At 39.6% G+C, this 19,565-nt stretch overlaps 1 protein-coding gene and 1 long non-coding RNA gene across 2 annotated transcripts in view; one reads left to right on the top strand and one right to left on the bottom strand.

Moving 5' to 3' along the window:
- Positions 1–19,565, bottom strand: part of LOC137096052 (uncharacterized) — a 124,575-nt gene that overhangs the window by 47,920 nt on the left and 57,090 nt on the right. The gene's annotated exons all lie outside the window — the stretch shown is intronic.
- Positions 1–19,565, top strand: part of JAKMIP2 (janus kinase and microtubule interacting protein 2) — a 128,687-nt gene that overhangs the window by 63,221 nt on the left and 45,901 nt on the right. The window contains exon 2 of the mRNA XM_060765133.2: positions 7,981–8,251. Coding sequence (XP_060621116.2) covers positions 8,123–8,251 — 129 coding nt within the window. The 5' untranslated portion in view covers positions 7,981–8,122. The remainder of the gene's footprint in view (positions 1–7,980; positions 8,252–19,565) is intronic.

Below are 19,565 nucleotides of genomic sequence, written 5' to 3'. Positions count from 1 at the left end.
GACAAACATCAGACGTATGACTGGGGGGGAATCTACATTAAGCCCCTTCTAATTAAGCCCCTTTTACACTGCCATATAAAATCCACATTATCTGCTTTGAACCAGATTATATGGCAGTGTAGACTCATATAATCTGGTTCAAAGCAGATAATGTAGATTATCTGATTTGATAATTTGGTAGTATAGAAGGGGCCTAAGATTATTCAAGGGGAAACAAGCATGCCTTTCCAAAAGCACTTCCAGCTCATATTCCATTCCTCTCTATAAGCCTTCTTCTCTTTTCCTTTCATAATTCACTGGTTTTTTCAGGTAATTTAGCTTTCTTTCTCCATTTAAACACGTCACACCCTCTATTGCCTCCATACTATCTAGGTAGCACTGAGGCATTCCATCTGGATAGCCATGATAAATTTAATCAACATTTGTTATGCTCTCAGGCATAAACAGCCAAGGTATCTTATTTTGGAAGCAAAGACATCCATCTTTTATGGGCCACTGCTGCCCCCATTGTAAATTGACCTTAAATCAACGCATCGAGCACACTGAGCAATGCTCAGGCTGCAGGACTGCAGTTGGTGATGCGTGCCATCAGCAGCACCATTAGAGAGTTCAGATTGTGGGGTAACCTGCAGACACAGAGGAGATACATCTCCAGTGCAATTTCCTTTCACTGCTGTGAGCTCCACAACACGGAAAAAGCCATTCACTAAAATTCACAACTTTAAAAGAAGTATCTCCTTGTATATGTTTGAGTGTGTTCATGTAAATATACTTTCTATTGCTTTTTTACTCAATTTTGTATTGTTGTTTTTTTATTTGTTGCCACATTCGCCTATTAGCCATGTTGCTCTAAAGAATTTCCAGCCATTTGTAGCTTCATTTTTTATGATTAATTACTATTGGCCTAATAGCATGGACCACAGTGCTGGCAAGTAGATACACTGGGCAATGGACCTTCTGTATGGGCAGCTGGTATTGGTTTTCAGCATGAATAGTCTAACAGTGAAATCAGCATTGGAGTTTATTCCGAATGGATGTGCTGCTGCTAATTTGCACATTTAATTGACTAAATTGGAGATTTTGACAGTTGTCAGTATGGGAATTGTGACAAGTCATATCTCCCTAGCTGTGTCTTCCAACAGCCTTTCAGGCAAAAATAAATAAATAATAAATAACAAAAAAGACCCCTCCTCTCCCCCAGTTCTGATTCTGCCAAGTCCAAATGTTCAAACACAGACTACAATGAATATCCCTTTATTTGCCTTCTGGTTCTTGAGTTTCTTTTTCAGCAGTCATTGCCAATATATTTCCCGCTTCCTTACTGCAATTGACAGGTGCAGCAACCATTTAAAGAGATGGGGGGATAAGATGGCTGGCTGAACAAAAATCTTCTGCCAATGCAACATATTACATCGAATACAGATATGCCACCCCTGAGCTGAACAAGTCCTGATATTCTGTGTCTATATTAATGATATAATCTAAATCTTTAATGGGCTGTATTGTAACTCACAGCGAAGTAAATAGCCTGGGCCTATATATTGTACTCTTTTCATGAGATTTCATTTCAGAGCCCCCAAGGGTGCAATGGGTTAAACCCTTGTGCCAGCAGGACTGCTGACCAAAAGGTTGGCAGTTCAGATCCAGGGATTGGGATGAGCTCCCATCTGTTAGCTCCAGCTTCTCATTCAGGGACATGAGAGAAGCCTCCCGCAGGATGGTAAAACATCCAGGCATCCCCTGGGCAACATCCTTGTAGACAGCCAATTATCGCACACCAGAAACGACTTGCAGTTTCTCAAGTCACTCCTGACATGAAAAAAAATTCTGAGTAATGACACTTCTTTACAAATGTCCATTCACAACCTGAAAGTCTCTTTTGCCTCTTTAAAACCTCCATATAAATGGACGATTTAACAGTCTTAGCATCTGTTTTGTTTATTTCTTTAGAGTTCTACTTGTCAGAAGAAGGAGAGAGGAGTAGTACAGGAAACAATAAGACTAAGGTGCTATCATTGCTAACTTATTTTATATTTCTGTGTGCTATGTATACATTATAAAAATATTAAAAGAAGGTATCTTTGATATTTTCTGTAGGACATTCACCCTAACACGTGGACGAGGAGGAAAAGCTACTGGTGTTTATTCTTTATTTTCCCCTCCCATTTCTGCAGTCTCCTGAAGCCCCAATTATTTTTTAAATGTAAATTTTGCTCAAAACCAGGGGCGGCTCAACCCATTACGCAAAGAAAGCATTTGCAGTATAGTTGATTTTGCCCAGGGGTGCTCTTGAGGCGCTCTTGAGGGAAAATAGACTTTGACATATGCGAGTTGTAGTTACTGGGAGGTATAGTTCACCTAAAATCAAAGAGCATTCTGAACTCCACCAGTGATGGAATTGAACCAAATATGGCACATAGAACTCCCACGATGAACAGAAAATATATATCGGTGATTGTTTGGATGGGAGGGCACCTAAATACTGTTTGCTTACTGTTGAAAATTACCTAGGGCTGCCTCTGCTCAAAACCCATAGCAAAACATCCCAAACTACACCTAAACAAAGCAAAAACACTACAATTTGTTTACCTATTCACTCCTAGGAACATCTATATAATGGTACCTTTAAAAAAATAAAAAAACAAGTGTACACAATCCAAAATGACAACTTCTGGTCTGCTAGGTAATGCAGACTTACAAAAATACAGCTAAAACATTAAAACATGTACTGAAGTTAAAAGCATTTAAAAATGAGAAAACAGTACAGAACCCAATTAAAATATTTCTGTAAAACAGATTAAAACCAGTACAACATCATTACTACAGCTCTGTTTCCTAATTCTAGTGGCATATATTGCAAGTACAGTAGTGCTGCAATAAGAGCCAGCATGATGTAATGGTTTGAGTGTGGGACTATGCTCAGCCATCAGAATCCATTGGGTAATCTTGAGCAAGTCACATATTTTCAGGTCCATAAAAGCCAATAACCATTTTGATCTCTTCCATATACAAGGCAGCCTCCAGAGTTACCCTAAGTTGCACATCCAATTGTGCCAGAGTGCAGCAAGTTGAGCCTATGCCACTTGGCAGAGGAATGGGATGATTCAGCAAGGATGTTTCAATTTATCACCACTGTTTCAGTGCGGGTATTTTAGTGTGCTGAACTGTCACAGTTTCCTTTCTGCCCACTGAACTGTCCTAGATTTTTTTTCTCCTTGCATGTCCTAGGTGAAATTGGGCACATCCAGAACATGAGGAAACATTTTGGCATCCATAGGTGTTGTTCAAGAATTCAGTACAAGCAAGGACTTCACCCTTAAGACTAAAATGGTTGTGGCCTTGGCATTTGTGCCAATCTTGTATTTAGGGGATTATGTTGATACTCTGGCAGAATATCTTCCTGAAGAGCTTCACTGTTTGCTCAGTTGGTTTGAAGGTAGCTACACTGGCCACTGAAATAGGAAAAGAAAGGGAAGATGAACTGTTTTATTTCTTCCATGTATTTGAAATCCTGGGACTTCATCCCATGGGATAAGTAAAGCATTGGGATCATTGATTTGAAATTAAACATATGATTTTCCTACCATCATCATATGGTTTCCCTCTTTCCACTTTCTTTTCTAATTATCTGTTTGCCTTCTCATCACATGGGAAACATATTTCTCTTCCCACTGTCTCTGCCCCTATGTTCTTTGGATATTACAATTTCTCTTTATAAGTACAGATAGCTCTCAATTCAAAAGATAAGTCTATTTTATGTTTAAAAAGAGATATCATTTACCAATCCTTCCTCTTCAGTCCCAAAACTGTAATGGCAGAAGAAAGGAATCAATACTGTTCATCTCAGCTCCTCCCTTCATGATGACATCATCATTGTGTTTACAAGTGGCCAAGGGGGGATTCCCATCACACATTAAATTGGGAGTTTTTTCATCTCTCTACATGGGGAATTGAATAAGAAGAAAATTGTCAATTGACTTAAGGAAGCATGGGGGGGAAACACACACTTTAGAAATGGAGAAATACCTGGAAACCACAGTAGGAGCTTGCGTCATGTGATGGGCTCTGCCAGTAACAATTCTTAAATGTGTAGATATGCTGATTTTATTGTGTGTGATGAAGTCCCTTATGTTAGAACACTGAACACTGAGAATTGCACTAACAAGTATTCCCAAGCTGTTTGTTGTTGCCCTTGAGCAGAATTGGGATGGCACCATCCATTCATCTGGAAGTTCATTGTTGACATGAGAAAGATGCGGAAGGGTACTGATGCCTATTATAAACAGTTTATTTCAGGCCACAGTCCTTTAGTTAAGATGAAGAAATAAAAATAGTTTTATAATGTTTGTTAGCAACATGGCCAAACTTTAACAACTGCCCCATAGTACAGAAAGGGTTATTGATTTATTGATTTATTTATATAGCATATATGTGCTGCCTTTCTCCCAGAATGGGAACCAAGGCAGTTCACATAAAAACTCAATTAAAAACCTGAAAATGTTAAAAATAATATAAATGTGTCACATAAAAATAGAATAAAATCATGTAAAAGGAATACAAGTGTATGAAATAAATAAATATATAAATAAAACTCATGCCCTATTAAGAAGTCTCTCTGATCATCCATTAAAACCTGGTTGAACAAAACAGCCTTTGCCTGGTGGGGAAAGGAGAAGAGAAGTCAGCTTAATCTATCATGGAAAGCAGTTCCAGAAGCAGTAGCAGCCACAGGGAAGGGTCTCTCTCCTATCCTCATTTAGCATCTCGTAAGCATAGCTATGACAAGATAAGATTGATGATAGTGCATATTTTGACTTTGGACCTCTTCACACAGCCCATTGGGGCTATGCCACTGCGCTGGCAGTCACCAGCATAAGGGAAGGCACACGGGGTGCGTCATGGTGCCTCGTAAGCCTCCCTTCTTCCCCCATCATATGGTGGGGATGGGACAGGGCACCATCAGATGGGAGAAAGAGCAGCAACACATCATATGGGGGAAAGGGAAGTGTAGGTAGCTCCATTGGAACTACCCAAAAAACACTTTTCTCCCTATGGCCTTTTGACGCTTCCCCTCCAGTTCAGGAGGAATATGGGTGAAGCCTGCTAAGTATCGTCTGATAGTTCTTGGCAGGCCCCGTCCAAGCCCCAGCCAAAAGCACCAAAACAGGACTATTTAGCCCCGTATGAAGAGGTCCTTTGTTTGCATCTTCACTATATAGCCCTTTTCTGCTGGCAATGGACACATTGCGCAAAAGTTTTTGTTTTCGTTTTTTGTTGTTTTCGTTTTTGTGTGTGAAGGGGTTGCAATTCTACCATTGGGTACAAGAGGGGTGCTGGACTACATCAACAAAAGGAGTGGAGTGCTTGTCTTGCTATGTACACATGGGCTGCACCAAAAGAGGTTATCTTATAGCACAGTGGTTCTCAATCTTCCTAATACTGCAACCCCTTAATACAGTTCCTCATGTTGTGGTGACCCCCAACCATAAAATTATTTTCATTACTACTTCACAACTGTAATTTTGCTACAGTTATGCAGGATGTATTTTCATTCACTGGACCAAATTTGACACAAAGACCCAATACGCCCAAATTCAAATACTGGTGGGATTGGGGGGGATTGATTCCATCATTTCGGAGTTGTAGTTGCGGGAATTTATAGTTCATCTGCAATCAAAGAGCATTCTGAACTCCGCCAATGATAGAATTGAACCAAACATAGCACACAGAACTTCCATGACCAACAAAAAATACTCGAAAGGTTTGGTGGGCATTGACCTTGAGTTTTGAAGTTGTAGTTCACCTAAATCCTGAGAGCACTGTGGACTCAAAACAATGATGGATCTCGACCAAAGTTGGCATGAAAATCAATATGTGCAAATGTGAACTTTGGTGGAGTGTAAGGAAAATAGACTTGGCATTTGGGAGTTGTAGTTGCTGGGATTTATTGTTCACCTACAATCAAAGAACATTCTGAACCTCACCAAGGTTAGGATTGGGCCAAACTTCCCACACAAAACCCCCATGACCAACAGAAAATACTGTTTTCTGATGGCCTTTGGTGACCCCTCCGACACCCCCTCATGACCCCTCCAGGGGTCCTGACCCCCAGGTTGAGAAACACAGTTATAGCAGTAGGAAGGCCTGGAACTACATACATTTCCAGCACAGAATGCAGATTTAAGCAAGACTTCAAGTCCTGACCATTAGGATACTGTATGAAGTGCTAAATACAAACTTTGAAACTCCAAACTGATATCCTGATGCTGTGATATGGTAAAAAGATTATTTTGTGAGACTTTAATCACTCAAAAGCATTTTGTTTTGTTTTACTTTGTAAACTTTATCTTTTACCACTCATATAAACATGATCAGTTTACATGAAAGTAAATGCATAGACCATTTTTAAATCCTACGTTCCATTTTCTGCTTTTTTATCTTTCCTTTCTATTTTTCTTCTCTGCTGCCTTTGTATTTATATTTTTAGATGCAATAAAATTTTATAGGAAGGTGTCTTTGGCTATGTGGCTAGAAGGTTGGAAATGAAAAAGAAAATGAGCATGCGTTGCTGTAGGTTTTTCAGGCTATATGACCATGTTCTAGAATCATTCTCTCCTCATGTTTTGCCTGCATCTATGGCAGGTATCCTCAGAGGTTGTGAGGTCTGTTGGAAACTAAGAAAATTGGGTTTATATATCTGTGGAATGTCCAGGCTGGGAGAAAGAACTCTTGTCTGTTGGAGTTAAGTGTGAATGTTTCAATTGGCCACTAATTGAGCATGAATTCATAATATGGTTACAATTTGTAGCTGGATTTTTGCTGTCTGAGATTGTACTCAGTTCCTGTAGAATGAAATCTCCCACCAATGTTCCTACTCCAGTTCACCTGAAGCATACCTCCAGCTATGAGTGCTATTTTTCTTAGAAGCTAGTTCTTCAATGCCTGGCTTGGTAGAGTTTTAGGAACCAAAGCACATATCTTGCAAATTCATCTTTGGTGTTTCAAAAGGTGTGTTTTGAAGGCACTCAAAAGGTGTGTTTTGAAGGCACTCATGGCCCCGAGCTAGACATTGAAGAAACATGCAGCGCCCAAAAGAGTCAGCCTTTGGCTCAAGAGGCATGAAGGCCATGTCCTCCTCTGGTACAATGGCTGGACAGGGATGCCTGCCATCCTGGCCATGACCACCACAACTATTCTTTAACTTTTGGAAGTCTTGGATACCTCTCTACATGAGCAGTGAAATACATAACTCTTGCATATCAGTCTATTGGGGAAGCCATTTTAAACTAGTGTCTCCTAGCCCTGGTTTTAATCTGCATCAAAAAATTAATTAGTTGAGTATGTGAATTAATTTATTAAACATAAGTCAAACACGATATGCATCCAGGCATGAAATCTTCAAGCCATTAAGTCAAATAACAAAGGTCTCATTCATTCAATTTCTACCTGCAGTTCTTGGGCCTCTGAAAACTACATTTATTTGGCCTGGCAGCTCCCTTTGAATTGTGCTTCCAATTAGAGATAAATGTATTGGCCAGCTTCTGAACTTGCAGATGTAAAAAACCTGTACTGTGCTGATTTCTGAAAAGATTACATCATACTTGTAGAGAGTGAGAATGGCTTCATTCAGAAACACTCCGAATATGGGGTAATTGTACGATTAAGCTTAAATTGAAAGCTTATAATGTGAGAAAGATGGAGGGTAAGAAAAGCATTCCTTGCTGAAAATCATGTTTGTGTTTTTCTGGAAACAAAAAAATGTTGCCTTTTTCTTGCTAGTATAAGAATTGGGCTACTATTGATTCAGTGCTGTTTGTATTCTACAATCTGCCCATGTAAAAGGAAGGCGTTATTTGGTGAAGATAACCTACAACATGTTCCTTTTGAAGAAGCAATCAGGGCCTGCTCTAATTTATTTCACTAAACACTCTCCTATTTCCATTGCTCTCAATAACATTCCTCTCCCATTGTTCCCCTCAGGACTGCCCAAGGAGGCAATGAAGGGCTCTTTTGGAATGCCGCACAGTAAGTGCTGGGTCAACTTGGATGGAAAGGATTAAAACCATGGTTGTTCCTGTCTGAAGAAGATTTATCTTGCACACACTCACCGTAGCCAACAGCCATGTCAAAAAAAGGACGCAGCAAGGCTGAAAAGCCTGAGGTACTGATTATGTCCTTACAAGCTGCCAATGAAGATCTCAGGACCAAGCTCACAGACATTCAAATTGAGTTGCATCAGGAGAAATCTAAGGTGAGTGAAGAAGTTCCAACTTTGCAAGAAAGGGTTTATTTTTCATGTCAGGAGCGACTTGAGAAACTGCAAGTCACTTCTGGTGTGAGAGAATTGGCAATCTGAAAGGATATTGCCCAGGGGGATGCCCAGATGTTTTACCATCCTATGGGAGACTTCTTTCATGTTCCTGTATGAGAAGCTGGAGCTGACAGATGGGAGCTCACCCTACTCCCCAGATTTAAACCTCTGACCTTTCGATCAGCAGTCCTGCTTGCACAAGGATTTAACGCATCGTGCCACCAGTTTATGCTTTGCAAGAAGGGTGGGAATACAAGTAAATAAATATGATAGTATATGGATGGTGAGTGAAGAACAGGCAATTTAAAAGTGGCTGTTTGCAAATAATACAAATGGAAGTTGCCCTCCTATCAACAGAAGAGCAGATAAATATTTTTTAAATGTTTATTTTTATCAAACTAAATGTAGAAGAATGTTTGCCCTGCATATTGCAAGTTTATTCACTGGCCAACATACATTTCAGTGTCTCAAATGTTAGACTTGTTTCAGGATATATCTGAGCTGCTGATTTTAAAAATGACTCCATTTTCCCCCCTACCAGCTCTAGTTTTTTGAGCTAAAGAGCATATGCCATCCTCCAGCTGCCACCTGCTTGCCCATGCATGATAACCACATCTAAGAAGCTAGAGCTGATGCAATTTAGCCAATGCAATTTTCTGAATCAGCACCCCAAATAAACCCAGGAACAGGCCTAAATATTAAGTCACCATAAATTTTTTTTGTTGGTTGGATTATGCTAATTTCTCCAGAACACATGCCAAATGTATTACCTCAATTTTGTTTTTACTGTAGTTAACTATAGTAGGATCTGTTTGGGGCTAGAAAGAGAGATTATAAAATGAGTCCTACAGCAAATCAAGTCTGAACTTTCCCTAAAAGCAAAGAGGACTAAACTGAGATTGCCATACTTTGGAAATTATATTATGAGAAGTAATGACTCACTAGAAAATACAACATGCTTGGTAAGGTAGAAGGCAGTAGGAAAAGATGAAGACCACATTCCAGATTATTATATTAAATCAAGGAAATCACAGCACTGCAATGAAATTTTCCAGGTGTCCCCAAATTCCAGGAATTGTAGTGAATTAAAAATTTGGATGAGCATTTAGAAATATAGTTTAATCAACGAAAGAAAGAAGGCAGACAAAGTTAACAAGTAAATGCAAATACAGCAATGTAAATATTGTGAATGGTTTTCATTGTCTAACTCTACAACACTAGAAACTCAGTGTCTGAAGGACAATGTCATTTAGCAGGGCAGAATTTTTGTTGGTGGATGTTTGTTGCTCTCATTTTGCCTCCACCCAGTCCCAATACATGCCTATATTAGATCATGTTTCTATCATATTATCCTTAATCCACCAATCCTGATGAGAATTCTTATACATGCAACCAGACTCTTTAGCTTTGACAAGGCAGACTTGAGATATAAGGTCCTATATAAATTATTGTCCCAAGAAAAATTCAAGGTAATGAAATGGTTAACACACCCATTCTCATATGCCATATCCATCAACTGTCCAAATTTGGTAGGCATCATCTTGATTAATCATCTGATGTTCTGCATTTGAGGCTCCAGTTTTTTCTCTTCTCCCACTTTTTCATTTTGTCCTCATCTTAGTGAAATTGTTCTAAACTGAGTTCACAGTGAAAAACTTGTTTGCATTCAATTAACTTTGATGGTTTTCTGTTCTTGTTTGTTTGTTTGTGATCCCTGAAAGGTCCCAGATAGATACAAGTGGCTACTGCATCCGCTGAGTTGGTCACCCCTAGTATAGCCAAACCAAATTTTTGTTTTCTTTCCCCCACCAGTCCTTGCATAGTGTGCAAAAGGATAATGGCTCAGAGTTGCCAGTTTGAATTTGCAGCCCATCCATACTAGCGATTTGCTAAGGTGCCTCTTAAGAAAGAAAAAAAATCTCTCTGTGTCCGGAGAGTTGTCATTGACATCTATGCCCCAGACTCTTTTATTGTTTCACCAATAAGCATTGCTTCAGGCAAAACAAATCTAGGCTGCTGATAGATTCCATAATTAAGCAGCAGTGCTTTAGCTTCCACAAAGTCTTTCATCATGAAAACCTCTCTGGGTTGTCCATACATCAAGGTTACTATTAACCTCAGGGGACAATCAACCAATTCTGTGGCAATCAGTTTCTTTCACAGGGAGACAATTGAGATGAAAGAAGGAGCTCAGTGTCGCATTATTATCTAACAGAAGAGTGTCGCCAGAGAGTTTCTTCTCTCACCCTCCAGTAAAATTCATTGCCATTAGTTTGCAGTCAATTTTAGCAACAGAAGATCATTTTAAATTAGAGGAAAGCAATGATGCTTTGGCTGCAACCCTGCCCACAATGTGTAAATAGAAATCCCACTCTGTCAGTGAGACTTGCCCATGTGTAATTGAGTGAGATTTCAGCTTTTATTTCCAATTCATTGTATATAATATTATATTTTCAACATCTTGAAAATCAGCTTGTATGTCTAAGTCTGTATCTGTGTTTGTCACTCACATGGATTAGCCCTCAGACAAATTCACTTAAGAACCAGTTGAATAACAGAGTGGTGTGGTGATATCCTAACAACTGCTACTTCATTCTCCTCACAGGAGCAGTAATCCAGCATTTAAAATGAGGTGGTGGGGGGGAGAGAGAGATCATGGTTTTTGAAGTGGTTCCTTTTTTTCTTGTAATAGTAATAAATACAGATAACTCTTATACTGTGTTACTCCTCTGTGTTCATGTGTTCATTTCATGAGTTCTGATGGAATGGATTATACCAAACATGACTCAAAAATTATTCAGAAAAATATTTTAAAAAAGCAAATCTTGATTTTGCCGCATGTTGAGCACTATGTATATTTGCTGTAGCCTCCTGCCTCACAGATACTTTCTCTGACACTTGTTTGAGTTCTCTATTTTATATAAATGATGATATTTTAGAACTCTTTTGGATATCATGGGACCTGGGCATCCATAGATATTAATATCCATGAGGGCCCTAGAATCAACTCCCGATGGATAGTAAGGGCCCACTGTAATCTTACATATTTTGAAGGAAAGGTATGTGAAATCCCTCTGTCCTGCATGGTAATCCAGGATTGCATCCCATGTTTTGTGAGCCGGCAACTGCTCACACAACAGATATCTATTTTTATGTTTTTCATCTTTACAGCTCCATGTATGCCCTTTCCCAAATCAGTATTCAGATATCCCCTAATTCCCTCGAGCAAATGTGGGTGTACAGAAGGGACTGCGGGAGGTGATTAATTCCCTCTGTGAGCATATTTTGTCCCCTCAGCAGATCAAACTAACTGGGTTTTTCCTACTGCAAAATTCCCAGGGCAAATGCCAGAAAAATCAGCCAAAATCCTCTACTAAGGCTGGAGTGGCAATCATTTTGAAGGCTAAAGAACACAAGATAGTCCACCTTCTCTTTCCACTGAAGAGAAGTGCAGCCATTGCCAGATTAAATTGTTATCTCCTTAATTGTTATGTTTAGAATGTTATCCTTCATTGTTCTGGTTAGTGAAATCTTTGAATATGTACATTTGTTAATCATAAAATCTATAGACAACTCCATATCAGGGATTTTGGAGTGGTGGACAAACACTTTTTTAAAAATTTAAATAAAAATGCATTTATAAAACTAGCTGCAGTTTCTGGATTTCATAAGCACACAAAAATTGCTTATTTGCTTTTTTGCATACAAGAACAAAAACAAGCAATTACAAAAGTTTTCTTTGGAATTCTTAAAAGTGCAAAGGGATACCACAAGAATCAGTTTTTGTCTTTGTACCAAAGTAGGGACTGGGTTTTCACATTAAAGTCCAATGTTTGTAGCTATATTCCTTCAGTTCTATTCATCTATTTCTCTTCCTTTTCCTCTCCTCCTGTTATTACCTTCAATATTCAACACATAGTGTTGAAATTGATTACATGCACTCTGGGAAAGTGGTCTCTTTTTTGCTTTGTTTACTCTGAAAAGTGCCTAGTACATCATCACAATTATAGTCTTTACTCCACAATCATAGAGCTAGGAAAGACCACAAAGGCTATTCTATCCAAGCCCCTGCCATGCAGGGATACACAATCAAAGTACTCCAAACTGATGGCCATCCAGCCTCTGTTTATAAAACCACTGGAGAAGAAGATGCCACCACACCCTGAGGCACTGTCAAACAGTTCTTAATGTAAGGAAATTCTTCCTAATGTTTAGGTTGAATCTATTTTCCTATAATTTGAATCAATTGTTCCATCTCCTTGTCTCTAGAGCTGCAGTAAACAAGCTTTGTCCTTCCTCGAGACGACATCCTTCCGAATATTTAAACATGAGTATCATGTAACCCCTTGATCTTCTCCAAGCTAAAAATATCCAGCTCCCTAAGCTGTTCCTCAAAAGGCATTTTCCAGAACTTTTACCATTTAGGTTACCCTCCTCTAGCCACGTTCCAGCTTGTCAATGCCTAGTTAGAAGAAGTAAGACAAAACATGAACATATAAATAATCAGGGAGGGGGAAATCGAAAAAAATAGAATAACAAATATTATAAAATATGGCAGATTAAAGTTTTAATCCAGCCTTCCTCGCTATGAGGTCAAGATCAAAGATCATCTACAACAGCATAACTACAATGTTTCCTACACAAAGCTGTGAAAAAAGTATCGTATTTCATTACATAATATGTGCTACCACACAGTGGTCCCAGAATTTTTTTTCTTTCCTCGTGTAATTGTCACAGGTAGTTTTAAAGAAAAAAGAACCATAGAGATCTCCCGCCTCCCTTCCCTACCCAACCTAACAGTCACTTGGTTACTTAGACAGCTAAACACCAGGAAGGCCCCACTTATATTAGGCAAGCTAGGATCTGAGCACAAGGAGTAATAGTCCCCCAGGTTCCAAGAAAAGTGTAGGTAGAAACAGATAACCCTACTCTTCTCAGATTTTGTGTGGGGTTATAATTAAACACCACTAGGAAGCTAGATAGGGCAGGGAGCTTTCAGTGTTATAAGTCATGTCATACCGCTGGAAACACAGTATTTAATAATGGATGTCATCTCAGAAGCATCTGCTGCTGTTTTTGATTCCCTGATTCGTTTATGGTCCTTGGTTTATTTTATGGCTCTATTGACCCCTTGGATATTTATGATGGTAACAACTCACAGTGGTGGATTGTTACTCTCCTGAAAAATGTCCTGATTTACCAACAATGAACTTGGCTTCCTTCAAGCATGGCTCACACAACATGCACTGTTCTCAGCTGGACTTCACTGCCAGGCCCGTAGCCAGGATTTTGATTTGGGAGGGGCTGAGTTTGATTCGGGGGGGGGGGGTGAGTCTGAGTGAAGGAGGGTCTACCCTAACAAACCTTTTGTATTGTTACCCCAATACCCCCATGCACATGGAATATATTGAGTATGGTGATCAGATCATGATATGAATAAACATAACAGTTTAAATAATGCACCAGTAAGGCCTTCTCGCGGACCACCATGAGAATTTGGGGGGGGGGGGGCTGAAGCCCCTCAAGCCCCCCCCCCCCCCCGGCTACATGCCTGACTGTACTTAAGTCAGAGAAACAGTGGGATAACTAATGTTCAACCTTCAAATTATCCCTCAAATTTTACTTATGTTACAAAGGAAAGTAGGCCACATAGAATTGGCAACAGCCTAGAAATCAACTCAAAATTTCTTGACAGATGGTGGAATAAGCTATAGTTGCTGGCATTCACAGGAAATTTATCAAATCTGTTAGGAGACATTCGATTTGACTCTAGGGGATGTTTCCTATGGCCAATGATTCCCATTTATCAACTATGCTCTCACAAAGAAAATGTTGTATACTATCCCAGGTACTTTTTTATTTATTTTATTTATTATTTAAACTTATATGCCACCACTCCCCTGGGGATCGGAGCGGCTTACAAGAATAGCTAAAATCTAACAAAGTTTAAAAGCAATTTAAAACAATTTAAAAACAACAATATCAAACATTAAAAGCCTGTCAGAACAGGTATGTCTTGCATGCCCTGCGGAAAGCTGGTAAGTCCTGCAGGGCACGAACCTCAGGTGGCAGAGCATTCCAGACTGATGGCGCCACTGCTGTGAAGGCTCTGCGTCTGGTTGCCGCTAGACGCAAGGTCTTGACACTGGGGACCTCCAATAGATCTTGGTCCTCAGAACGGAGTGATCTCTGGGGTTGGTAGGGGGTGAGACGATCCCTCAGATACATTGGCCCCAGACCATGCAAGGCCTTAAAGGTGAGTACCATCACTTTGAAAGTGATCCGGTGCTCAATTGGTGAAAAGAAAAAAGAAAAGCGGGTGGGAAAGACCCACCTTACTAACATATATAAGGATATGCTGGGATAATTAACATGATAAATTGTATATGAATTATCTTGGCAATTCTGATATGCACTCTATTCTTGTCACATTATTTTTTTGATTATCAATGCGTTATTTTGCAATTCTTGTGGGGGGTGGGTTATATCAAGCTTTTAATTAAAATTCACAATAAAAACAATGATTATAATGATACCACAAGTCCACAAAAGGAACCCATCCGATGCTTGTTGTTCACCACAGGAGGACCCATGGAGATAATCTTTTTGCAGTGGTGCTTTATTTGAGAAATACCCTCCACAGAGAACTTGCATATAATTTTAGTCATTTTAGCATGAGGCAAGGATTCCATGTCTGCCCCAGAGATTAAAATATTGCCCTCTTTTGACATTTATAATCATTGTAAACTGTTTAAAATTAATTTAAAAATCTATACTATATCATAACATTGTCTTACTGTTGTGTTTTCAATCTATCTCTTTCCCACCCACTTTTCTTTTTTCTTTTCTTTTTTTGAATATGCTGTATTAAATTATTAATTCCTGGAAGAACAAGCAACTCAATCAATTTTCTTCCCCCTGCCAAACATCTACAAAACTATAAATTTTTTGAAGAGGTCTCATGAAGGAAGAAAGAGAGGAGATCCAACATTCAACATTAGGAGGATGTGGGAAAGCAGGTGAGGATCTGGAGGCTACTGCCTTCTGGGATCCACTCCTGGCTCATCCTTCTCCTCTCCCTGTGTAAGGTTGGGGGAGAGAAGCCAGACTACACTCAGGAAGCTATTGCCTAACCATCTGGGTTCTGTTGGCTGGCTCACAATGATGCAAACATCATTGTGCACTGGCTATTGGAACACCAGCTATGATAACCATCTTTCTCTCTGAATTACCTCCCTTCTCCAGACACAAGAGGGGGGGAGAGAGGGAGAGAGAGAGAGAATAAATGAGTCTATTTGGGGATCTGGGATTAGTCCTAAGGCATATTTTGGGGTTTGCTGAGAATTCTTGTTGGAGGTTTAGGACACTCTTATGCCCCCCCCCCCCAGCACTTTTTCTTTCCATCCCTGCTTTTTCATATTACCAAATTTAATATAGGCAAATATTTAGAAATAGGCAAATATGTCACTACAATCTAGTTGAAGATATAACACAAAGGTAAGCATGACTTAGCAGCTGTAAAACTATGTGAATGTATACACAATTAAGAGAGTTAAGAATGATAATCAAACAACAGGAGGAAAAAAAGTGTTAATATGTCACAACGTTGTGGATGCAACGTCACTAAATTTACGCTTCAGAAATGTGAACAATTCTCTGTGAAGTCATAATCTTTTGCCTTGCCCTGTAGGTGAGCAAGTTGTGGACAGATTCTTTCTGGGGCAATTCTGCAACCTAGAGGGAGAAAGATTGGAATTGGGTGTTCATTGGAGGAAAGATTTGATCCTTACTTTGGACCAACAGCTGCACTATCCTTTATGAAACAAGCAACATGTTCCACCTGAATAACTATGAGATACTATTATGTTCCCTAGCTTTTAATAAACACTATTACAGAAGTGGCTGGATATCACAATAACTTGTCTTGACAACAATGGATACCCTGTTTTCTCAATTTTGACATACCTATCAAGTTTCTTGAGGAATTTAATGGCCTCGGAGCACCTTCTTGCCACTGCTCAGTTAAGTTATTCTATTCATTCTTCCTAAAAGTGCCTTCCCAAGCAGTCCTTTTGTTTTCAGCCTCAAGCAACAAAATACTTTAAGCTGGCCCGGAGGAAAATGGTATGTCCTTGAGTACATAGCATTTCTCTTAATGTATTTTTAGTGAAGATGGATGGATAACTGTAAAACATTACTTTTGTTTCTCTTTGTGTTAAATAAGCTGGGATATAGATTGAAGTTTACAGTTCCAAAGAGAATTGTCCAGTTGAACTACTACTAGAAACAGAAGTAGTAATAGCAAATCCTCCACCCCACCCCGAACAAATGTTTCCAATAAAATCTGTGATAGGTTTGCCTTAGAATTGCCATAGGCTGGAAATGATTTGACGGTACTGAACGCCAACAAAGTAGTGGCTGGCCCTGCCCTCACAGTGTCAGATAAAATCTCTGACAATAGGCTGATCAAAATGCTAAAGCCTATCAGAAGGTACTCTTAATTTGTTGTTGTGTACCCTCAAAATGTTTCTAACTTATGGTGACTCTGTCTTCAGGCTTTCCTGGCAACATTAACCCAGAAGAGGTTTGCCATTATCTTTCTCTAAGAGAGTTTGTTTTTCCCAAGGTCATCCAGGGGATTTCTGTGTCTGAGCGGGAATTCAAAACATAGTTTCCCAGAATCCTAGTAAAATGCTCAGGCTAGTTTATCACGCTGGCTCCAGCACTCTCAATTACTGCATATTTATATAATTGTTTCCCCCTTGCTGTTCAATGAAAAGCCTCCAAAACACAGCTACTCTTCCAGACCAATAAAATAAAGTGATCATCTTATGAGTCTCCAAACACAGGACTCAGACAGAGAAAGAAAAAAGAAGCGAGGAGAATGAAGCAAATTGGTATCAATCCAATTGTTGGTCCCAAGTAGACTGGATCATTTGAATCAATTAAACTTATATATTTTAACTAGTTCACTTTGATTCTGTTGGTCTACTCTAGTTGAGGCTCATGCAACACTGCCATATAATTCAGATTATCAAAGCAGATAATCCACATTATCTGCTTTGAACTGGATTATATGAGTCTACACTGCCATGTAATCCAATTCAAACCAGAAAATCTGGATTTTATATGGCAGTGTAGATCCAGCCTGACATTAACAATTTAATTTAGGCCTCAAGCATCAGTTCTTAAAGATACAGTTTTCTTTGAAGGAGGGAAAGAAAACTATTCAAGGAGTCTCTGAAAGGAGCCGGCCTTGCCATTGGACTGACAGAATGGCTCTCCTACCCTTTTTTCCCTTTGCAGTACCTTAGTGACTTTCCAGTGGGCAATGTATTACTATTTCATGTTTATACATTGAAGAGTATACACATTCAATAGTAATACATTACGTTTTGTAGATCTGTTGTATCAACTAAAATAGCTGTTCCAGGTGACTCACCAGTAGGGCATTGTCCTTTTTTCCCTTTATCGTGTTTGTTTTTCCTTTTTGCATAAAGCATTTGCATCTTTTGATTTAGTTCTTTAAACCTACCATCCATGTGTACAATATATTAAAATACATAGTAAGAACACAGTAAAAACAAAAGTCCTAGTTTTGCCTCTGCTATTTAGAGAAATTGCAATAGAAGCTATGTGCAAGTCCCTCAAGAAAGACAGCAGAAGATTAACTTTCACATTTTAGAAAGGTGTGAATTGCTTAGGATTCACTGTTCACATTTCAGCAAAGCTTAGGTTAAACCTGGTTGTTCATCACACTGACAACCCCAAGTAATTTGCAATTATACAACAAATGCACATTCTGTGAGTATAGGGGATTACAGAATCTCTGTGGTCACAAACAGTAAAAATACAAGATGGTGGTTATGATTATGGTGGATCAACCCTTGTCTTATCATAATTCCACTGTTTTCCCATATGGGGCCTCAAGGTAACTTATAAAAGATAAAGCAAATCCAACTAGAAAGTTAAAAATGCAATTAAATTATCAATAAAGTCAAACCCAGTGAACACATAACTATTGAAAAGAAAGCAAATAGGCAATGCAGCATACTATGGAAGGGCCTTTCCCACTGAGCAATCAGGGTGGTTCTACACAGACTATATATATAATCTGGAACCATAATCGGAGAGGCTGGTACCAGTCTTCTTTGTGACCCAGCATAGACTCTTTGAGTCAAGACACCCCACTGCTCAGCCATGACAAAACCAATTAGGCTCCACTGCACCCATGTCACTGCTGGCTTCAGCAGCTACATGGCCACCTTATGCTGGGGAATCCTCCTTCTACTACTGGGTCCCACTCCTTCCTACTACCATGAAGAAGGATTGGAAAATGGAGAGGAAAGCCCCCCTCTTCTTCCTCCACTCCTCATTTGCAAATCACACAGCCAGCATAGACATGGGGGCAGGGAATGAGAGGGGACAACCATCCTGCTTTCCTGGAAGTGAGATAGCTTTTGAGATGTCTTCTTTAAACTGGCTGCAGCTATCTGGACAGGCATTAACTCAGTGAAGAACATGACTTCTGCTTTAAGAATTAGATTTTCACCTGAAGTAGCTTAACCTGACATGAAAACTGTGTTAAGCCACTTTCCCCTGATTAAGCCAGCCCAACCCCCGTACAACTGAGGTCTGATCTGACCCCTCTGATCTGACCCCACACATCTAAGATGTCATTGTAAATTAGGCTTTAGTCTTCTAATACCTTTATTTGGTTCTTATATGTTTTGAAGGTTTTTTTTCTTAGTTATGACAGGATTTATTCAGATGGGCTTTACTTTTGCCTTCTGAGACTGAAAGACTATGTGTTGCCACCCTTTCACCCATCTGATGGGGACATGGACAGGGCACCAATGCCAATGTGATGGGAGAAGGAGAAAAGGACACCACAAAGTGCCCCGAGCACCTGCCCTTTTCCCGGCAGCTTTCAATGAAAGGTTACAGCCCCAGGGGCCATGTGAAAAGGTCCTTGGTTTCTAGAGTCATGGTTCAATGCTCAAATCCCTACACCATGCTGGCTTTACTTCTAAGGCCATGTAGTAGTAGTATTAGTAGTAGTAGTTGTTGTTGTTGTATACCTCCAAATCATTTCTGACTCATGGTGATCCTAAGGTGAAGCTGTCACAGGGTTTTCTTGGCATAATTTTTTCAGATGGGGGTTGTCAATGCCTTCCTCTGAGGTTAAAAAAGTGTGACTTGCCCAAATTCACCCCCAATAGGTTTCCAGGGTTAAGGGGAGATTTGACCCTGG

Source organism: Anolis sagrei, chromosome 2, assembly GCF_037176765.1.
Source record: "Anolis sagrei isolate rAnoSag1 chromosome 2, rAnoSag1.mat, whole genome shotgun sequence".
Classification (NCBI taxonomy): domain Eukaryota; kingdom Metazoa; phylum Chordata; class Lepidosauria; order Squamata; family Dactyloidae; genus Anolis; species Anolis sagrei.
This window is presented reverse-complemented; position numbering and strand designations above follow the sequence as displayed.